This window comes from Acomys minous (genome assembly GCF_964271855.1).
Source record: "Acomys minous genome assembly, chromosome: 2".
In the NCBI taxonomy this organism is placed as follows: domain Eukaryota; kingdom Metazoa; phylum Chordata; class Mammalia; order Rodentia; family Muridae; genus Acomys; species Acomys minous.
Window position 1 is genome coordinate 63248592 of NC_140484.1, and position 22298 is coordinate 63270889.

Here is a 22298-nt window from a genome sequence, read left to right on the forward strand (position 1 = left end):
TCCCCTCTCTGTGTTTTCTAACCATAGCCCATCATCATTCCAGATTCCTCTGCCCTGTGCCATCCGTTGGGCCTCCCTTGCTAACTGGGGTGATGATGGCAGGCTGCTTGGAGAGGCTATCTTCTAGAATATGCCCTGGTCAGCCATTGCCCTAACCGCTTCATGTCTATCCCTCGGAGACACAACCGGTGTACAGGTGTAAGAGACAGCGAAGGCAGGCATTAGAGTCTGGGAGTTCTGCCATTTCACCCACCATGGGAACTCTAACCATAAGGAATGGCAACAGGTTATTCCCAAGGGGACAGTTGAAGCTTCATAGGGCTGGTGACAGAGCCGGCAAAGGAGAAGGCACAGGAAGAGAGCCCCCTTTTGCCTGCTGGATGGTGTGAGGCATGAAAGTGCCTTTAGCTGACTTGACTCCTAAAGTCAAAAGTCTTTGAAGTAACAGAAATATTGGTTCTGATGTGTAATTAGAAATGTCACACGTATGTGGCCAGCTGCAGTCTGCTGCGTGCTGGTTGACTGGAGATGAGTGAAAAGCCTGCTTAGCTATAGGAAAGCCTGCCTGAGCTGTGTGGGCGCATTTCCTCACTGAGGTGACTAGTACTGTAAGAATTTACGGCTGCAGGTGCTGGATTAGAAAAGCTCATGCGGGACCTGGGACATGGCTCAGTGAAGCGCCTGCAGTGCAGGCAGGAAAGTAAAAGCAGATGAGCAGAACTCATGTAAGAGCTGGGCGTGGTCACACAGGCCTGTAACCCCAGCACTGGGATAGGGGGCTAGGTGAGTCCCTGAGGCTGGCTAGCCAGCCATCCTAGCCAAAATGGATCTAGCAAGAGACCATATTTTTTGAAACAAAGATGTCCCAAACCAACCTCAGGCCTCCACATCTGTTTCCATGTGCTTGCATGTGTGGATGACTGCACCTGGTATGTGCAGTCACCACATTAACTAAAAAAAGCTCATTTGAGGGTGACACCAGTGCTCAAGACACAATCATAGAACACATCCTCCATTTACTTTTGTGCAGACATCTGAGAAGGACCCATTTTCTTGGCTGATTGTGTACTGGAGAACAAATTCCCACCCATTCCTCGAGTGTTCATCTATGGTCTCTTTCAGTGTCGGTTTCCCAGTAGAAACCATGATGGGAGATTTCCAAGACAGGGGTGCTGTCCTTTTTTTTTTTTTTTTTTTTGCCTCTTAGAGCCTGTTTGATTCTTCCTGTTTTGTTGTCATTTGCTCCTGCCCTTCTCACAACCACCTGCTGTTTTCCCTGTTGGGATTTGGCCCACTTCTGCACTTCATCAGTATTCCTAGGAATGTTGACCTTAGCTCCAAAGCAGTTTCCAGGCCTCTGCACTCCAGCCACTGTCCAGACTGGGACAGGCCCTTCGTTGGCAGCAGCAGAATGTAGGCACCTAGTGAGAATCATCATCCCAAATGCAATTTTCAGCCCCTTGACTAAAACTGACGTAGTTTATTTAATAGGGTGTAATCCCAGCTTGCCTGTTCGTTGCAATGTACTTAGGCATTTTTCTGGTCTATAGGATGATGTTCTCAGTAACTTCAGAGGACCCATACCTCCAAGCTGTGACATGGGGGATTTCTCCATGGAGAAGGGAGAAGGAAAGACTTGGAACACTGAAGTCTCAGCACTAGGTCCTATACAGTGTTCCAAACAAGGAAACTCTAGGCCGGGAGCAATGTAAAGATTCCACCTCCGTGATTCTGGTCTCAATCACAGCTAGTTTCTCAGCCCCAGTCAGTCACCATCAATTGTCCCAGGAAAGTAAAGGTTTCATTTCACTGGTGCTGAACTATTGTTAGTCATAGTTTACTTTTTGGTCCCAGCTGACCAGAAACCTCATAGTCTTAACTCAAGATATACAAACAGGGAGCCGGAGACATGGCTCCGTGATTAAGAGCACTCACTGCTCTTCCGAAGGTCCTGAGTTCAATTCCCAGCACCCACATGGCAGCTCACCATTGTCCTATGTCTGATCTTCTGGAGTGCAGATGTACATGCAAAGCATCCATATACATTAAATCATTAAATAAATAAATCTTAAAAAAAAAAAAAAGATATGCAAACAGCCCGGGTAGTCTTTGCTTCCCTTTAAGATTTGACAAGCCTGGCCTCCATCTTCCATACCTCTCAGCATTACCTCACAAGTTCCCAAGCAACCTGAGCGATCTAGCCCCAAATTCCACAACATCCCTACCCCAACAACATGGTTAGGTCTGCCACAGCAATAGCATGGTTTCCAGGGGCCAATTTCCGTATGTTACTTTTCTGTTTACTAAAACAACAACAGCAACTTACAGAAGTGCTTATTTGACTCGCAGTCCCAGAGGGATACAAGTCCCAGACGGCAGGGAAGGATGACGGCAAACAGCAGGCATGACTGCGGAAGCAGGAAGCTGAGAGAGCTCAGTTCTTCAAACAAACTAAGCAGAGAGTGCACTGGATGAGGTGTGTGTGTGGGGGGGGGGGATTTTAATCTTGAAGCCCACCCCCTGGTGATGTACTTCCTCCAGCTAGGCTGTGCCTCCTAAACCTCCTCCTACAGTGTCACCAACAGGGGACCAAGTGTTCAAATGCCTAAGACTGGGGAGCTTTCTCATTCAAACCACCACACCGGGTGTTGGAGGGCATCGGGCACGTCACAGGTGTGTTTAGAGATTTCCTTCACCCTCACTCCCTGCCCCCCCTCCCGTTATATGGATTCCCCCTTATGTTCCCCACCCCAGTCTTTTTTCTTTCATGTTCCATGTGTTTGTTTCCCTCACCTCACCACCTATTATTTGTCATCACCTATTTTTATCTTCTCTTGGTCCCCTCGGGGTTTTTTTTTTGGTTTTGTTTTTGTTTATTTTAATCCACATCTACTCCCCCACCCAACCCACACACTTTACTGGCTACATCTGCAAGAACATGTGGTTTTTGTCTTTCTAAATTTGAGCCACTTAATATGTTTTCCATGTACATTGATTTTTTTTCTTAAAATTTTCATTTCTTTTACAACAGAATAAAATTGCAATGTATGTGTGTGTTACATTTTCAGCATCCATCTGCTGATGAACATCTAGGATAGTTGTATTTTCTATTTTCTTGCCTTTTCTTTTTTTTTTTTTCAAGAGAGCAGCTGAAGGGACTGTAGGCAGCCTGAGCATGGCAAACAATGGCTCTGGCAGGCCCTGCCCTTCTCCCTCATGCCCTCTGCCTTGCTAAAAAACCATTAGATTACATACATTTCTAAAGGTAGCCACCAAGGTCTAATCCCTTATTTGGCCACATCCTCCCATGAGGCTGACTGCCAAGCTCCAGCTATCAAAGTATTGAAGTCCAGCAATCAAAAGCCCCCTTTGGGCTCACCTAATTAACTTGCCCAATCAAAATTAAACACCTTGGCTGGGCGTGGTGGTGCATGTCTGGGATCCCAGCACTTGGGAGGCAGAGGCAGGTGGAGTTTGAGGCCAACTCTGTCTACAAAGTGAGTCCAGGAAAGCTAAGGCTACACAGGGAAACCCTGTGCAAAACAAAACAAGACAAAAACGAAAAAGTTAAACACCTCCCTCATCCTAACACAGGTTTCCCCCTTTACCTTTATAAGCCACCATTTGCCTATAGACTGTCTATCCAGAGGCTGTCTTTTGTCCCCCTCTGGGACAAACAACCCTTCCCCTTGTCCCTTGTCCCTTTCCTCCTTTTTCTCTTCCTCTATCTCCTTTGTCTCACAGTCCCTGCCTTTTGTCCCTCTGGGGCAAACTAATCTTTATGTTGAGAATTTGGTCTTAGGAGTCTTTAGCCAGTTCCGGTCCCTTCAGTAGCAATGAACATGAATAAGCAAGTGACTGTATGTAGTAGATTATTGCTTGCCTAGTATTTTTCAGGAGGTAGGCTATAAACTGATTAGTTTGATATGGTACTTTGAGACAGCATCTCACTGTATAACCCTGGCTGGCCTTGAACTCTCAGAGAGGTCCACAAAACTCTACCTCTTGAGTGCTGGGATTAAAGGCATGTGACACCACTGTATAATAATAATAATAATAATAATAATAATAATAATAATAATAATAATAATATCATCATCATCATCATCATCATCATCATCATCATCATCATCATCATCAGGACAGAGTGAGATCCTGCACAGCTAGAAAGAAACATTAGCATCCACAAACATAAGAGGTAGTGGCTAAAACACTAGCCCCAACAACCACCACAACTGATAAGGTTTCTTTAGAAAGAAATTAAAGATTTTTCAAATCATCAAATATAGCAAGGCCACCTGATTTATTAAATCAACACAGCAGGAGAATCTTTTAAGTTCCATATTGGACCTAGGAGGCTAGGAATACATGCTAGCTGCTTTTTTCATTGTTGGGACAAAATATCGGACGGGAAGTAACTTAAGGAGGAAAGTTTGGCTTACGGTTTGTGGGGATACAGTCCATCGTAATGAGGAAGACATGGCTGGCTGGTCACTGCATCCATAGTCAGGAAGTGGGGCTGGGCTATAAAACTTTAAGGTCAGCCTCCAGTGATCTTTCCCCTTACAGGTCTCACAACTTTCTCCAATAGTATTACTAGATAGGGACCAATGGTACAAGCCTATGAGCCATTTCACACTCAGACTACAGTAGAGGGGAAGTGGAAGGGGAGTTAAGAGGCAGAGGTGGGGCGTAAAGAACACAGGGGGACTGGCAAAGGGAGGTGAAATAGAGCTTTGGATTTGGAGAAAATCCACTAGAAGAACTTCCTCATCCCATCTGGTTATGAGCATCAAAGATTGCTGCCATCTTCCCTGGAAATCCTAGGGCTCTGCTTTCCTGGCTTACAATCCTCCCTGGACCCTGACAGAACACAACTCCTTGGACAGGGAGTCAACATCTATGCCTCCTGCATGACACCGGCCTTCCATAGACCATTGAGATCTACTGCTCTCTGGCTCCAGTGCTCACTCCCCCTTAGAAGCTGTTTCTGGCCTATGTCAGACCTACATTTTAAAAGCCTAAACTAGGATTGGCTAGTTCAGTTGGTAAAGTATTTGGCTTGTGAGCATGAGGACCAAGTTCAGTCCCCAAAACCCATATGGAGAAGATGTGTGATGTCATACATGTGTGATCTCAGCACGGGGGCAGTTTAGATCAGAAAGTCCCTGGTGCTTACTGGCTGGCCAGCCTTGCCTAAGTGGTCAGCTCTAGGCCAGTGAAAGGTCCCTCTCCGCTTCAGTGAGAGCCCACAGCCACAGTATGCCTGTTTAGAGCCAGCCAGGCTGCCAGTTCCAGCAGTACTGCCTAAATGTCCTCTCTTAAAGAAGGTGAGCAGCATGGCTAATGGGCAGCATTCCTAATGATGACACCCAAGGTTGTCCCCTAGCCTCCACTTGTACCTGTGAACTCATGCACCTGTGCACACACTCATGCACCTGTGTGCATACTCATGCACCTTCATGCGCTCGTGCAAGTGCACACACACATATACACACACACATTTACTTAAAAATAAGACTAAGTTGTTTTTGTAAACCCAGTCAATGTCTTTGGTGCCGGGGTTGTAACCACCTGGGGCCTCACACATGCTAAGTAAGTACTGGAGTGTGGAGCTATGCTCCCAGCCCTCAATGCACGCTGTGTGTAAAGGGACTTGGGCTTCAGGCCTACGGATGAAGTTTGGAAATGTGAGGAAAGACGCACAGGTACAGGGCCGGTGGTCAAAAGTTTATTCTCGCATCAGGATGTTTCCGATCTTGCAGTTCACATGTCCCGAGAGTTCAGCGACGTTCACTGGCATTATAATCAGCAAGATCAAATGGTAAATATAATCAAAGAGTATATGAGAGTTGGAACCATGACACATACACATATTATAAAGTGCACATAAATTAAACATGGCTTGGTTACAAATGAGAATATATCAGTAAGTACACATGAAAGGAAAACAAACAAACAAAACCAAACAAAACCCAACAACGTGGCCATGTCTCCAAATGCTGAAAACCCAGGTATCAGGTTCATTTTAAAAAGTTTTTAAAAACACATAAAAAATACCTTGGAAAGCACAAGTGTGCATTCTTCGTTCTTCGAGCATACGGAGAAAGTAAAAACAGGTCACACAGTGACCAAGGGACGCACCTGATCAGAACCCCCGGCTCTGATTACTATTTGGCATCTGAACACAAATGCATGCATTCAACAGAGAGATGAGAAGGCCATTGTTGGTGCCAGGCTGTCCGCTGGCACATACTGGACCTTCTTTGACTGAAAGAAGAGAAGGACATGCCAGACACACAGAGAAGATGCTGAGGCCCTGCTAGGATGCCCCTTGCTGAATTTGGCTGTGGCATTAAGAGACTAGAGGGACTGGTCACTCCATAGAAGGACAAGTACTGCTCCAACTGTGCCCACAGGAGGGTGGCTTCTGTTTCTCTCTGGAATGGGACAAGCTATTTAGAAACAGGCAGGGCTCCAGCAGCGGAAGCTGGGGGCATCCCCAAGGTGAGGAGGAAAAAACACTAACAGTTTTCTAGACACCCTGAAAAGATCGACCCCAAAGGCATTTCTTGATACAAGAAGTACCAGGCATTCTGAGGACCAGTCACCAAACTGGGGTGCCAAGGCGCATAGCCGAACTTTGTTTGACTTAGGACCAGTGTGAGGTCACCTTTGTTCTGGTGGGCTTTGGGGTACAGAGTGGAAGCTTACTGCCCTCTGTCCTGCTTCAGTCAAAGCAAGGCTTGGGCTTGAGGTCAAACATGGAGCCAGATGAGACTACTGGCCAGGGAAAGTTCCATGCTCTCCCATCATCGTCGTCATCATCATCATCATCATCGTCATCTTGTGCCTACGCTCCACCGCTGCACAGAGAAGGGGAGGCCGAGTTCAGTGCACACAGCTAGCCCTGGGTGCAGCTGCTGGCGGTCACGGTGGCCATTGTCTGACTGCACCCTTGCATGCTGGGTGCCGGCTTGTGCCTCTGGACGGAACTCAGAGCTGTGGGGGCTGAGAGAAGCTCGGTGACCTGTTTACCTTTATGAGGAGGCGACCGACCCTGGGGTTGGCCCCCGTACACACTATAAGTGAACAAGGACAAACAGGCATGATCAGTCCTCCATGGAGACAGCAAACTAAATGTTTATGTTTTCATCTCTCTTTTTAAAAAGTAAAAAATAAAGTAAAAAAAAAAAAAGTACCCAAACTGCATATGTTCAAAGCCTTCAGTGAGTTAGAACAGATGTCTCTCTCTCTTTTTTTTTTTAAACATTGTGCTCATTTGCTAGGTATCTAAATGCCATAGGAAGATCATTTTCGTTGAAGTCAATGTTTCTACATTCACCCTTCCCACCCTCCCTCCTTCCCTAACCTAATCCTCTCACGCAGTGTGACGTCACTGCCGCCTGCACTCGGAGGCCTCAGCAGCACTTCCATTCAAAGGTAAGTTAGACTTCAAGTTAGTATTTTTTTTCTCTCTCTCTCTCTCATTTCTTTTAAATTAAAGACCGAGGAGTGGGACATTAAAAAAAAAAACTGTACAAATCTAGATTTTAAGACTTCTTTTCTTACAAACCATCTGAACTTTTTACAAAGAAAATCTGATATACCAAACTGCCTGTCAGGAAGTTTACAGTGCAATTATTTATGGTCATTCTAACCTGTTCTATCAGTGTGTGTGTGTGTGTGTGTGTGTGTGTGTGTGTGTGTGTGTGTGTAAGACACTTTATCTCAGTGTGGAAGGGAGGAAAGTACCTTTGCATTGGGCCTGTAGGCCCAGTTAAGGCCAGCACAGGCAGGAGGGCCAGTGAGAGGGACACTGGAAATGAGTTTGGCTGGGTTCTGAGCCAGGCAGACAGGCAGCAGGTGGTTCCAGGAACACAGCTCTGATAGTTGGCCTGGGAGATACTTCTTATCAAGTCTGCAGTGGCAGAGACACGGCTCTCATAACTAAATGCCCTTTAAAACTCATGGGAAAGTCACCACCTATCTTTTGTGGGTCTGAGACCTGGATTTAGGTTTCAAAATATTTTCTGTTTTGTTTTGGTTTGTTTTGAACATGAATTTTTTTGAGACAGAGTCTCATTGTAGCCCAAGCTGGCCTGATCTGAAAGCAATCCTCATGCCTCTGCCCCTCAAAGTGCTAGAAACACACTGCCATGCTTGGTCCCTTCTTTGATCTTTTGGATGTACGGATGAACGGCATGGCTGCGACCCAGGACTTTACCCAAGCCTCCATGGACACTGTTTGCCATACCCTGATGCCCTGGGTCTGACAGTTGGTGGAGAGAGTAAATATGGCCTGACTCTGACTCCTCAACCGTTTTCTCCACAAAGGCCTTTGTGTTTAGTGCCTTTCACAAACATATTTGACATATTAAGAGTTACATTTACAGATGCATGATGTGTGACATCACATGATGTGAATCTAGTAGAATTAAGATATTGACTGATATTAACAGAAATATATATCTTCCCAGGTAGTATTTGACCTTAACACATTATTCCAATTTTTAAAAGGGCATTTAAGATTTAATAACCTCATAGCAGGTAGCCTTTAGAATGTAACAAAAATATATACAAAGGAATTAGGAAGGATATTAATGTCCACTAGGAAATAAATTAACATGATTTTCTTTCTTTTCTTTTTCTTTTTTTTTCTTTTTTACAAAATATACTGACCATTAAATTAAAAATATTTTAAGGCAGGAATCTTCATTTGAAATTTGCATAATCAGAAAATATATCGATAAAATCTTGTACCACTTTGTAGCAGAATTCATATTGCTCCTGAAAAGAAAATGAGAGTGTATTAGTAAGCTGTTCCACACAATGCTTGATGCGTTTAATCAGAGGCTGCGGGAGAAGCCCAGATGTTGGTCAGTCTGTTGATGCGTTAAAGTCTGCGGCTCCTTCCCACACACTGGCTTCTATTATGTAACATGGCTTTGAGGCACGAGACATGCTCCAAACCAAGCTGCTTCTCCATGTGAAAAACGTCAAATTTCAGCTTCACACTCGTGTATTTCCAGAATGGTCTTAGGAAAGCAACTCTGCCTTTCATATTGACATTGGAAAATATTTTGTGTGTGTGTGCACCGACCTATGCGAACATTTGCATGTGTGCAGGTACACATGTGTTTGCTTGCATGTGGAGAGCAGAGGTTAACCTCAGGTGGCCTTTCTTAAGTGCTGTCTGACTGGTTTTTGAGACAGGGTCTCTCACTGGCCTAGAAACTGCCAAGTAGAATAGGCTGGCTGCCTGTGAGCCCCAGGAAACCTGTCTTTACTGCTCAGGTGTGGGATTACAAGTACATGTGTGTACACATGCTATTATGTGTGTGTGTGTGTGTGTGTGTGTGTGTGTGTGTGTGTGTCTCCTAGGGGAATGAAACTCAGGTTCTTATGCATTCAAGGCAAGCTTTATCAATACAGCTATCTCCCAAGGTCAGGGTGTGTGTGTGTGTGTGTGTGTGTGTGTGTGTGTGTGTGTGTGTGTGTGAAAGAGCAGCGAGAGAAAGGGGGAGGAGAGGGAGAGAGAGGGAAAAGGGGGGAGGGAGGGAGAGGTTTGTTGTTTTGTGGCAGAGTTTCATTTCGCTCATCCTAGCCTCATGATCTTCCTGCCTCAATCTCCCAAGTGCTGGAATTATATCTGAAGTAGAAAAAAGAACCACAGTTCTGACATCAAAGAGTAAAGTTCACACTGCCTAATTTATAACTGTAATTAAGTAAGTGAAAATCTCCCCGCTTCCCCCCACCCCCCAAGACAGAGTTTCTCTGAGTAGCCTTGGCTGTCCTGCACTTGCTTTGTAGATCGGGCTGGCTTTGAATTCACAGAGATTTGCTTGCCTTTGCCTCCCTGGGTGCTGGGATTACAGGCATGTGCCACCACCCCAGGCTCATGATTTTATTTTATTTTATTATTTAGTATACGGTGGTCTGCCTGCATGTATGCATGCGAGGGCACCAGATCTCATTATAGATGGTTATTAGCTACCATGTGGTTGCTGGGAATTGAACTCAGGACCTCTGGAAGAGCAGCCAGTGCTCTTAACCTCTGAGCCATCTCTCCAGCCCTCAAGTGGTTTTTATATTGATATAAATGTCATTAGAATTTGCAAGGCTAAATGTCTCAGGTTCGTGGGGAGCCCTTCTGTTATCACCTCCACAGCCCAACTATTGCACTCGGGTCGGGCTGCCTGTTAGGATGTCTGCAGAGTGAACAGGTGGGAGAGATGTCCTAATTAGGAGGCCCCAGGGAAACACTGACTGAGAACAGCCATTAACTCTGCACTTGCTCCTTGGACATGAAACATTTTAGAACTCAGTGCGGAATCTCTCCCTATATCCACAAAGTGTGCCCTGGGTAATGAAAGAGAATATGTAGAGCAATTGGATGTGAGGAGACCCCCCCCCCACTCCAGCCAGATCCTTGGTGGGGCCTTGAGGTTGAGTAAGACCTTCCAAAGACAGACAGACCAAACGCCAACAGTGGACCGCAGAAACTAAGAAACTCCAGGCCTTTGAACTTCAGGGCTGCTTTTGAACTCCCCGTAACAGTGTTTTTAAATGGAAATAAAATTTGTGATGAGCTCCTCCTCCTGGGTCTTGCTGGGAAGACTCCCCCTAAGACTGGGGGCAAAGCTTTCCTGTGAAAGGCTGCTGCAGCTGGGTCAGGCTCTCTGGGACACGTATCCTCCCATCCACCCCCACCCCCACCCCCCCCACCCCCAATCCCCTACACCGCGTGTTCCTTTAATGAAACCCACATCAAATACATGAAACAATTCTGGAACACCAGACCGTTCAGAGTCTTACCAGGGTTTGCACCATGTGTGGCCTCTGAAGTCTTAAGCTCTTCACAGCTTGAAACACATCTAGGAGACCCTCGGCTTTCACTCGCTCCAAAATGTTGCTGAGTGCTATGAATGTACCCGTCCGACCGGCTCCCGCGCTGTGGAGGAAACACACTTAGTGAAGGCAAGGCACACAAGAGTGCTCACGGGAAGAGACCCAGACACTTATCCCCGACCTCCCCACCCACCCCCCGAACCCCAGGGCAGAATTGCAGTGTCAGTCACCGAAAGGCACCCCCCACGTCTGACAGTGTGTGAGTGTGCATCCAGGTAGAGGCCAGAGGCCCGTGTTTGTTGCCTTTCTCTATTGTTTTCCACCTTCTTTTTCGGACAGGCTCTTTGATTGAACCTAGAATTCACTGTGGCTGGGCTGTCTGCTTACCAGTCCCCTAGGGGCCTGTGCCGGTACTAGGGTGAAAGGTGTGCACTACCTCACCTGGCTTTTTATGTGGGTAAAGATGCGTGTAGTGTACAGCAAAACACGCTATTGACTGAGCCATCTCTCAAGCCCCTTGACTGAAGCTTAGAGGAACACACACACACACACACACACACACACACACACACACACGCAAGCAGGTATGCATGCACACACAAAACAGCAAGATCCAGCAAGCAGAACCCCACTTCCTTCCCTAAGCATAGCAGTCAGGCACTGCCTGAAATGGATGGGGACAACTTAGATGCTTTTCAGTAGTGGTTCCTCAGCCGACTGTCAGCTCAGCATTACCTAGGATGCATTAGAAACACAACCCTTTTCTCTTAAGTATCAGGAGAAGAGACCCTGATGAGTACCAAGGCCTGGTTTCTAGGGCATTTGACACCTAAAGGCAGCATTTCAGGGATGGCATAATAGCACGCTCTCTGCTAGGAATAAGGAGCTCCCCTGAAGATGGTGGTTGGCCTGATGAGCCAGGCCTCTCAGAAGAGGTCTAGGAGAGGCTACAGGAGGCATGGGGCCAGCCTTTTCTAGCACCCTCTGGAGGGTAATGGTTGTCTTTGAACCTCTTGGAATTTCTACAAATGTGGAGATTCAGGCTCTACTGTTGTGGTTTATCCCCATGGCTGCCACCTGGTGTCTGGGCTTGCAGAACTCACCTCCAGCTTTGCAGAGCAAAGAGACACTCAGCATTTCTAGTTCATTTTCAGGGATCTCTGGAGAGACTCCTGAGGCTGAAAACCGAGGTGCGAGCGCCACCTGCTGGCCAGGCATGGACTGTACTAGGTGGGCTATCCACACAGGGAGAGTGTCCATCCCTTTTACTAAACAGGGGCTCTTTGGACAGTAAGGACAGGGTAGTGGGTGGAAATAAAGAGTGTCCCTAAGTTGGAGTGAAATGTTCAGGAAATGAAACAACCACAGCTCCAGCAGCTAGTGAGAATCACCCAGGAATATAACCATTATAAACTGCTGCTTGCCAGGACTTAGCAAGTGTGTCCAAGATGACTGCAGGAGGTAGCATAGTGCAGGGCAGGCAGGACCTGCTCAGCCAGGGATGCAGAGGAGCTGCAAGTCTGTCATAGATTCACTGTTTCTCTATATGCTTCTTGCCATGGACCTGGCTAGTTGGCTGTCTTGAGCCTGGATGTTGGAACAGGTTTACTTTAGAGATCCCAGACTGGGGTCTGGGGAGCTAGCTCAGTTGGTAAAGGACTTGCCATGTAAGCACAAGGACCTGAGTTCAATCCCCAGATAATACATTTAAAAAAAAAAGCTGGGCACAGAGGTGAAGGCAGGAGGATCCCTGGGGCTCCCTTGGCTACCCAAAGTAGCTTAACCAGCAAATGTGAAACCAAGGGAAGGTGGTTTATGTCTGAGCTTGACCTCTGACCTTCATGGATTATACTTATGTAATCTCATGATTTCATACACACACACACACACACACACACACACACACACTGGGGGGGATGTGGGGGGGAAGAGAGGGAGGGAGGGAGGGAGAGAGAGAGAGAGAGAGAGAGAGAGAGAGACCCAGCTAGACCTGTTCACTGGGGGGATGTGGGGGGGAAGAGAGGGAGGGAGGGAGGGAGGGAGAGAGAGAGAGAGAGAGAGAGAGAGAGAGAGAGAGAGAGAGAGAGAGAGAGACCCAGCTAGACCTGTTCATAGGGGTCCGCATACTTCGTCCTGTGCTTTCATTCAGCTGCATTGAATGTTTCCCAAGCCAGGAGAGAGAGAGAGAGAAAGTGGGTAGTGAGGAGGGAGGTAGAGGGTGGGTAGTGGGGAGGGAGGTAGAGGGTGGGTAGTGGGGAGGGAGGTGGTAGCCAAAGCCCCAGCTGCCTGTCAGAGTGAACACAGGTAAGCTGAAACCCAGGAGGTCATCTGAAGGTTTTGCCTGGGAGGTTTAAGTGACTTCAACAGGATCTAGTACCCTGTGTCCATCTTGACCACACACCCCCCACCCCCCCACCCCCCCGCATGTGCATTCTGCATACGTAATGAAGTGGCTTCTATGCCCACCTGTGAAGTTATGTGTACATGTAGGAAAGGGAAGGTGACACACAGTCTAGGGAAACAATCCCCCCAGAGCAGCTATCTGGTTCTCCCTGGCTAGAGTAGGTCTCTGGGAACATATGTCCTGCTTTGGCTGTCCAGCTAGGACAGGGAACCCGTGGGGGAGGGGCGGCTCACCTGCAGTGCACGGTGATGGGGTGGTTGCCTGTCTGCTGCTGCTGTTTCTGCACTGCTGCGATGAGGTCGATCATGCCTTTGCCTTCAGCAGGGATTCCGACCTCAGGCCAGCCGTGGAAATGGAATTGTCTCACCATGCGGACCTGCTCTTCCTGCCGGGCCAGGGGCTACAGATGGGAAAGAAGTCTCAGTGGAGGCTGTCCTACATCCGGGCAGGGGCCTGTCTGCCTGCCCATGGGTCCTTCTGGGTCTTGAAGCCCCTCGAAGGCAGTCCGGGGGCCTGGCTAGCAGTGACTAGGCTTCCTTCTGGATCCCCATTAGTCTCTGCCCAGTCCTTTCAGGTCCCTTGGTGGGCTTCACTCAAAGATAAGATTCACAATTCTTGGGAAGTTAGGCTCTGAGCTCCCACTAGGGGCTGGAGGTAACCCCAGGGCTCAGGTATCCACAGTTGACAAGTAGAGCTTTCCCAAACTGACTGTGATCCAGCCAGCGAGTTCTTCTACCTCTCACCCAGACAAACGGCCTAGGCTTTGTGTAGTCAGAGCTAAAGGTCCAGTATGGACAGGGACAGTGAGCAGTTTTAGAATGGGCCCAGGAGGCTTCCCCACGATCCTTCAGGTCCGCTGTTCCTCTATCCCCAGCTAAGGTCACTCTCCCCAGGAGCGGTGGTTGGTACCAAGACCCAGTAAATTAACCTCTTTGTCATCAAACTCATTCTCCAGCAGGAGGAAGGTGGCCATAGAAGCCAGAATTTCATGGGATGTCTAACCACCGGATGCTCCACTAGCCTGGGACTTAAGAACAGGTAGGTGGTGACAAGTTCAGGGCCCACCCTGGTACAGCAGGAAGCACACCCCAAGTGATGATGCTTTCTGAGGCCCATTGGAGTTTGGGGGATCACAGCAGTAATACCTGTTTGAAAGTAACCAGGAAGTCTCGTACGCTGATGGCTTCAGACAGGGTGTCACTCTTTATTTCTATAGTTATATCTCCATGAGTCACTGAGCCCTCTGTTGGCCAATACTGGTAGCATTTATCCTAGCAGGACAAAATAAGATGTTTTTTGCTCTTGCAACTTATGGTGCAGAATTGATGTCAGGCTGTCTCATGTGACCAGAAAATAATTTTTAAAAAAGATTTATTTATTATTATATAAACAGTGCTCTGCCTACATGTATACTTGCAGGCTAGAAGAGGGCATCAGATCACATTATAGGTGGTTGTGAGCCACCATGTGGTTGTTGGGAACTGAACTCAAGACCTCTGGAAGAGCAGTCAGGGCTCTTAATCTCTGAGCCATCTCTCCAGCTCCGACCAGAAAAATCTTATGTGAGCTTGGATATGAATCCTGTTACTATCTGCTGACCATGAGCAGAGAACAGGTCTGGAAAGACTCTGATATTTGGAACTTTGGTGCATAAGAGAAAGGAGGATTTATTCATTGGATGGAACTGGAAGATGGAAATTGAATTACAGACTCACGGTGCAAAAGAAACATGCTTTTGTGAGGTGCCTTGTCATAGCAGTGAGGAAATTAATAACACAGGTGAGAATCACAGGAAAGCATCTTATACAACATTCATAGATATGTAAGGTAATGTCCCACCTTGTGGGCATGAGAGAAATGCCAATCAAAGCCACAAAAGTCTACATTAACATCTACCTACCAAGGATCAGGGTGCCTGAGAACTCAAGGCACTCCAAGAACACTAGGGATGCCAAGGAATACGTCTCATTCATTGCTGATATTCATTTTAAACACCACTTTGGACAGCAACCAGGAATTCTCACTCTTGTACAAACTGCAGTCTGACATTTCATCTACTTGGCACCTGCTAACCCCTGGCAGCAAGAAAACATATGACCACTGTTTATCATGCAACAGTATGGCACTGGCCCCGCTGTCAAGGATGGAAGGAGGGCTGAATAAGTGGATACAGGATGTGTGTTTCTGTGCTAGCAGAATACAATGAAAAAGGCTGATTCACAGTCACAGACAGAAGCATTAAAAAAAAAAAAACCAGCAAAGCCATTATTCTATCTAGAAAAATCAAGCCCCAGAGGATTGCACACAATGAAAATCTTTATATAAATTTGTAATACAAGCAAAATAAATTAACTATTTTTTAGGCATGAATGTACATTTTAAAAGGTTTATTTATTATGTATGTATGGGTATTTTGCCTGCATGCATATATATGTGTGTATATATATATATATGTATGTGTGTGTGTGTGTGTGTGTGTATCATGTGCATGCCTGGTGCCATGGATCCCCTGGAACTGGAGTCACAGACAGTTGTGAGCTGCCATGTGGGTGCTGGGAATTGAATCCAGGTCCTCTAGAGAAGCATGCAGTGCTCCTAACAGCCACAAATATATATATGATTTAAAGGTGCTCCCTCTGTTGGCTTTACAACCTGGCCTTGAACTTACCTCATAGCAGAGGATGAGAGAAATTCTCTAACCCTGCTGCTGCCACTTCCCAAATTTCTGGGATTATAGGTATGTTCACTGTGTCCAGCTGATTTAACGCGCGTGTGCGCGTGCGCGCACACACACACACACACACACACACACACACACACACCATCAAATAACATATCCACTAGGACAGCTTTAATCAGAGGACAAAACAGCAATGTTGCCAAGAATGTGGAGAAGTCAGAGCCCTTGAACCCTGGGATTGGGAGTGTAAATGGGCTTGAGGAAGCAGAGGCGAAGAGCAGAGGACCAAATTTTGGTTCTCAGCATCTGTATCAGGCAACTCACAGTTGCCCACAACTTCAGCTCTAGGAGATCTGACCCTTTCTTTTGGTCACTTATATGCAGCCCTCCAAGCACATAATTTTTAAAATCTGGAAAATGTTGAGTCATCAAAGTGTATGGTATAATGACATTATAAGAAAGCGATTTCACTCAAAGGCATGAAGGTGAGAAACACATATTATTCCTGTGCAAAAACACGAACACAAATGTTCCCAGCAGCAGTATTCCAAGAGCCCCAAAGTGGAATTAGCACAAGTGTCCATCAACTGTTGCACTGGCAAGTACAAACTGCACAACCATACACACGATGGAATATTGTCCGAAACTAAAGAATGAGGTCAGTAGTAAGTGCTCAGCCCTAAATGGGACAGCTAATCAACTCTGCCCTGGCCTGGCCTCACCAAGGAAAAGGAACAGCACAGAAGCTGGGGCAGAAACAAGAGAAGAGCCAGAAGACGGGGAGCAGAGCTGTGACATGCCACCTTCTGGACACGGCATGACCATTCTTTAATGAACTCACTGCAACGTTAGTTACTGGCTCTAGACCCACTCAAGAGCAAGCTAAGAACCAGTCAGCATCCTGACAGGCAGCATTAGTTGGAACTCAGCGGGTGACAAGAAAAAGGGAAGCTGAGGAGAGAAGAGGGAGCACGCTGGGAGCACCTGAGGGAAGAGGAATGGGAGGATATGATCGCGATGCATTGTTGACATATGTTAAATTGTTTACAGAAAAGAACGAAATCCTTGTTCATGCTACAAAAGATTGAGCCTTGATGACATGATGGAAAATAAGGACTCATTCCTCAAACAGTACATACTGTGCAACCGCATTTATACCCCGGTCCCAAAAGCAAGTCAATAGAGTCAGGAAGCTGGCCAATGGTTGTCTGGGGCTTGGAGGGGCAGGGGTGGCCTGACTATTAATGGAACAGGGTTTCTTTTTGAGGTAGTGACCATAGTTTGGAGTTAGACAGAAGTCATGCTTGCCCAACACTGTGAACACATTAATCCTTAAAAAACTTGTTCCCTCAAAAGGATGGACTGAGGGGTTGGAGAGACAGTTAAGAGCACTGGCCGCTCTTCCAGAGGTCAGAAGTTCGATTCCCAGCACCCACATGGTGGCATATGACCATCTATAAAGGGATCTGCTGCCCTCTTCTGGCATACAGCTGTACATGCAGCAGAGCACTCTTACACTAAAGAAACAAAACAAAACAAAACAAACAAACAACAACAACAAAACCCCCAAACAAAAAAACCAAACCAAACCAAAAACAGATGACTTGCTTCCTGACTGAAGCATAAATCAGTAAAGTTTTGTTTTTTAATGCTAAGAAGCCAAAACATAAATTCAAAGTTGTAGCCATGTTTTGGGGTCACACTTAGAAATATGCTCAGTATTGGTAAAGCCTGTTTTGTTTTCCTTTTTTCTGATTTTGTGACATTACTAGGTCACAGGTGGATCTCCTGGAAAATGGAAATGCTGAAGTCATCTAACTTTATTAGGACAACAACCAGGGACATAGACCAATGTCTGCCTTTATGTCTTACAAACAGTAAGCAAATGCCTTTTGCATTCACAGGTTGTGACTCTGACATTTAAAAGATGGTGGAACATCAAGGCGAGTGCAAAGAGACATAAGGCTGAGACTACAGCTAACCACCCTTCCATCCACCCAAAGCAAAAAAGAAGTAAGATCTCAATCATTCTGGCCTCCCTCTCTCCCTCCCTCTTTTCTCAGCCCTCCTGGCTTGGTCTCACCCATGTGCTCACATGAGGCATCATACTATTAGCTACGCCCCTCACAGATGCCCAGTGCACAGGTGGCCACTGTCCCGGCCTGCTCACCTGTTCCCGCTCCTGCACTTCTGTCAGCATGACGATAGTGTGTGACTTCCACTCCCACACCATCCTCCAGAAGTCCTCAACTGTGTGAGCCAGAGGTCCCTGAGTGGCCATGAAGTAGTCCTTCTGCCTGTAGCCCTTGAAGGAAGCAGAGGTTAGGGCCATCAGTAGCCAAGCTCATCTCTAAGGGTTGTCAGAGGCTCAAGGTTACCAGGAAAGCACCCAGTGGCTGATTCTAATGGGCTCTGTGTGTCACAGGTAGATTCCCATCACAGTGGATCAGAGGGCCTGACTTCGGGGTTAGAGCAGGGGGTTTCCTGTCTCAGCACCTCCATCAGTTCCCTCAAGTGCTGACAGAGTGCTAATGGACATTTGGCTACAGTTCTTGTCGTTTTCTCTGCCAACTCCACAGTGCATGGAGACTGGCTCCAGTTGTGTGCCCACACAAGCAATCACCCAGTCTATGTGGGATTGAGTCACTGATATCCCTCATGAGCCAACACGTGCTCTGCACATGTAACTGTGATGTCACGCATATGCACACGCTGAGATGCTATCCAATAAATGTTACGTGGAACCAGCTGGTTATTCAGCAGTAAGACGAGGCTCCATTTACAGAGGTCATTATTTATTGATTTTTTTTTTAATTTTAACGATTCACTGCCTTTTAATTTTATGTGTATAAGTGTTAGCCTGCATGTATGCATGCACACCATGTGCATACCTGGTGACTGTGGAGACTAAGAGAGCTTCAGCTCCCTTGAAACTAGAGTTACAGTGGCTGGGAGCCATTATGTAGTGCTGCAAACCAAACACAGGACCTCTGCAAGAGCAGCAAGTGCTCTTAGCTGATGGCATCATTCCCTTAATCTGCAGCTTTGAAGCAGCCTCTCATGTAGTCCAGGCTGGCCTCAAAGTCCCTATGTAGCTGAGGGTAGCTTTATATTCCTAATACTTCTGTCTTGACTTTCCAATTGTTGGGATTACAGGTGTGTACCAGCACACTCGGCTTACTATTCACTATTTTAAAAGCAAATAGTTCTGCCAAGACAATAGGGAGTCAGTGCATCTTATTGTGTGTAAAGCAATGTTCACACTCAAGAGCATGTGTTCATACAGGGAGGAGTCGCATGTTGCACCAAACACATATAGGGTTGCTATACATACATCTATGAAGGATGCGTTGATGTAGTCTGTGTATTCTTGGCCTCTTTTCATGGACAGGATTACCCGATTGAAGTCATCTGCAAGGCAGGAGGAGTTCCTTTGTTAGTGTAGATATGACCCTGCCTTATAGGCTGTGGTGGGCAAGATGGTCAACTTCCTAAGATCTAGACTCACAGGGAGATGGGCCTCTGGGCAAACTGGCAGGGGATTATCGTGGTTACTGTAATTGATATGGAGACCTGTTTTAATGGTGGGCAGGGCCAATCTCTGGCCAGGGAGTCCCAGACTGTGTAGAATGGAGAGAGCGAGTGAGCGCGCACCAGCATGCACTCATTGCTGTCGGCTTTCTGACTGTAGATGGGATGTAGGAAACTACTTTCAGCTCCCTCTACCTTGACCTCCCCACCACAATGGACTGTGCCCTCCAACCAAACCATGGACCACAATAAACTCTGCCTTAGGTTGTTTTTGTCAGGACATTTCACCACAGCAACAGGAAAAGAAACTAAGGCACAGACTAAGACTATTATTAAGGCCAAATTTTAGGGAAGTCTCCATTATCAAACAGGTCCAGAAAGTGGATCAGGGAAGCTCAGAATATCATTTTCATTTCTCATGAATTGGTATAATGTGTCCCCAACCATCAGCATTAAAAAAATACTTCCTTTAGGAACAAGGGGAGTGTGCCCAGATAGGACCTGCAGCTGACTAGATAGAGGAGACAGAAGCCTCAGCAAACCAAGGGATAGCGGACGGGGATGGATTGCCTATCCTCCTGGAACTCCCTGCTTCTGGGTCCTTTCTTCCTAGCACTGGACACAGCTCCCAAGAGCCCACAACTGGGTCCAGAGGCACTTGCCCCCTAGCATGATGTACAAAGGTACGGATGGTCCAGGCCCTGAGGTGCGCATGCCCATTGCCTTACATGGGATGATCTGAATAACACGGGCCTTCTTCATGTTGGCAGGCAGGTTGCCCGTCCTCATGTTCTCCTTCATGATTCGCACGTTGGTCAGTTTCTGCAGCCAAGGAATGTAGTTAGGACAAAGTGTGACAGACCTGTGGCAGGAGACCTGCGCAGACGTGGCCTTGACACTGGGGCGTTAAGTGATCCTGCACGTAGCTTGCACTGTCATTCTTCTCCAGGGGCTCACAACCTGACCCCCATCTCCTAACTTTCTGAGCTCAAGAGGCTTCCTGTAAGTAGATGGCCACTTTTCCTGGCTCCTCCGCCATCCGCCCCAGGCCATGGAAGCTGCCTCGCAGCACTCACCCTGAGCTCTTCTAGGGTGCAGAAGACCCTTCCGAGCACTCACCCTAAACTCCTCCTCCAGCCCAATCTTCTCAAAATGAGTGGCTGTGCCATGTAGCGTCTGCAGATGCCTCTCCAGGGAGGACACATCCAGCTCTGTGTCCCCGTAGAGGTAGTACTCCAGTAAGGCCTGGTAGATGAACGTATACTGCACCTACAGGGAGACAGGAGTGCTGCTCAAGTCGGCCCTTGAGCCCAAAGGAGCACACGCTTCTCTTTCTGCTGGTAAGAGGAGGCTGAGGGGCAGGGGCCCATCAGTGACCACTTAGACTGGTCACCCAAGGTGAGATAAGATGACAGTAATGGCCACTGCTTCCCAACGGCCCCAGGGGCTATGCCAGTTGCTTAGAACCACCCCGAGGCATATGAACAAGCTCAGGATCAGGGTCACCAGTCTTTGAGACTCCCATGGGAGGTGATGACAGAGTTAGAGTCACACCAGGCCTGACACTGGGCATGCTCATAGGGTATCAAAACCAGACCTACACGCCGGGCTTGGTGGTGCAGATTTAAAACTCCAGTTATTTGAGAGGCTGAGACATGAAGTTCAAGGGCTGCCCGAGCTACAGAGCCAGGTCAGGGCTAGCCTGGGCTGCTCAGTAAGACTAAGTCTCAGGAAAGGAAAGGGTGGATGAGAGAACAGCTCAGTGGTAGAGTGAATTTACAGGACAGACAGCGGTGCAATGCCTGGTACTGTAAAAACAGAACAACAACAAAAACACAGAAAAAAATAAAAATTTCAAAAGGGCCTGTGGAGTGGCGCAAAGGCACCTGAGTGTTCTGTGATGCTTGGGCCAGGGCAGGGAGAGGTGCCACTCACATCCGTCTGGACCATCTGAGGGCGCTGATTCCGGATTCTAGACACAAACTCAAAGACGTCAACCTTCTGTTCTGAGTGTATCATGTCCATCATGGCGTCAATCACAATGAAGGTGCCTGTCCTGCCCACGCCCGCGCTTAAGGGAGGAGAAAGATGCCACCTCGTGAGTCACATTCCCCTGAAGCAAATGACAAGCCTGGGAAGGTGTCTGAACCTGGGGGGTGGGAGTGGGGGGGTGGACACACAAAGGACACAGCCTAGGGCAAAATTAAGTAGGGTGCAACTTGGAAGAATAAGGTGCCAATCTATGAAAAGCCACCAGAGGGCACTGCTGCCCAAGTAATTTATCTCGGGACTAGCGACATTGAAGATGTATGTCTGTGTGTGTGTTTGTGTGTGTATGTGTGTGTGTGTGTGTGTGTGTGTGTGTGTGTGTGTGTGTGTGTGTGTGTGTGGTGTTCCATTATTCCTACTCCCCAAACAGTGTTGTCTTCTTCTTATCACTAATGTGGTTATGTTCGGGTATAGGAATTGAATGCTTCTTGGGGTACCAGGTAGAACAGAAGAGGGCAAGGTCAGTAGACCTCCCCAGAGCTCCCATGCCAGCCTTCAACCTGGGCCTATCAGCCTTGAAGAGTTTTACATACTGGGGTTCTATTCAAACACCACTGGGGCAGGTGCGTTAGTGACCAACTGAGCCAACTTTTTGGGGGGTGGGGTGGAGTTTCGAGACAGGGTTCTCTGTATAGCCTCTGTCCTGGACTTGCTTTGTAGACCAGGCTGGCCTCGAACTCACAGAGATCTGCCTACTGGAGTGCTGGGATTACAGGTGTTCATCACCACATCCAGATAAGTGTGTAGTCCAGGCTGTCCTTGAATTTGTGATCCTCCTGCCTC

General features: G+C 47.3%; 1 protein-coding gene across 5 annotated transcripts in view; it reads right to left on the reverse strand.

The window, feature by feature from the left end:
- Positions 1 to 5716: 5716 nt before the first annotated feature.
- Positions 5717 to 22298, reverse strand: part of PTPRE (protein tyrosine phosphatase receptor type E) — an 87024-nt gene continuing 70442 nt past the window's right edge. For 4 of the 5 annotated variants that reach the window (XM_084751089.1, XM_084751088.1, XM_084751091.1 and 1 more), the window contains 9 exons: positions 21402 to 21537; positions 20586 to 20735; positions 20195 to 20288; positions 19270 to 19346; positions 18106 to 18240; positions 14401 to 14526; positions 13489 to 13655; positions 10819 to 10954; positions 5717 to 8790 (listed from right to left, as the gene is read on the reverse strand). In XM_084751089.1, coding sequence (XP_084607215.1) covers positions 8716 to 8790; positions 10819 to 10954; positions 13489 to 13655; positions 14401 to 14526; positions 18106 to 18240; positions 19270 to 19346; positions 20195 to 20288; positions 20586 to 20735; positions 21402 to 21537 — 1096 coding nt within the window. In that variant the 3' untranslated portion in view covers positions 5717 to 8715. The remainder of the gene's footprint in view (positions 8791 to 10818; positions 10955 to 13488; positions 13656 to 14400; positions 14527 to 18105; positions 18241 to 19269; positions 19347 to 20194; positions 20289 to 20585; positions 20736 to 21401; positions 21538 to 22298) is intronic. The other variant, XM_084751090.1, reaches the window with a different exon arrangement.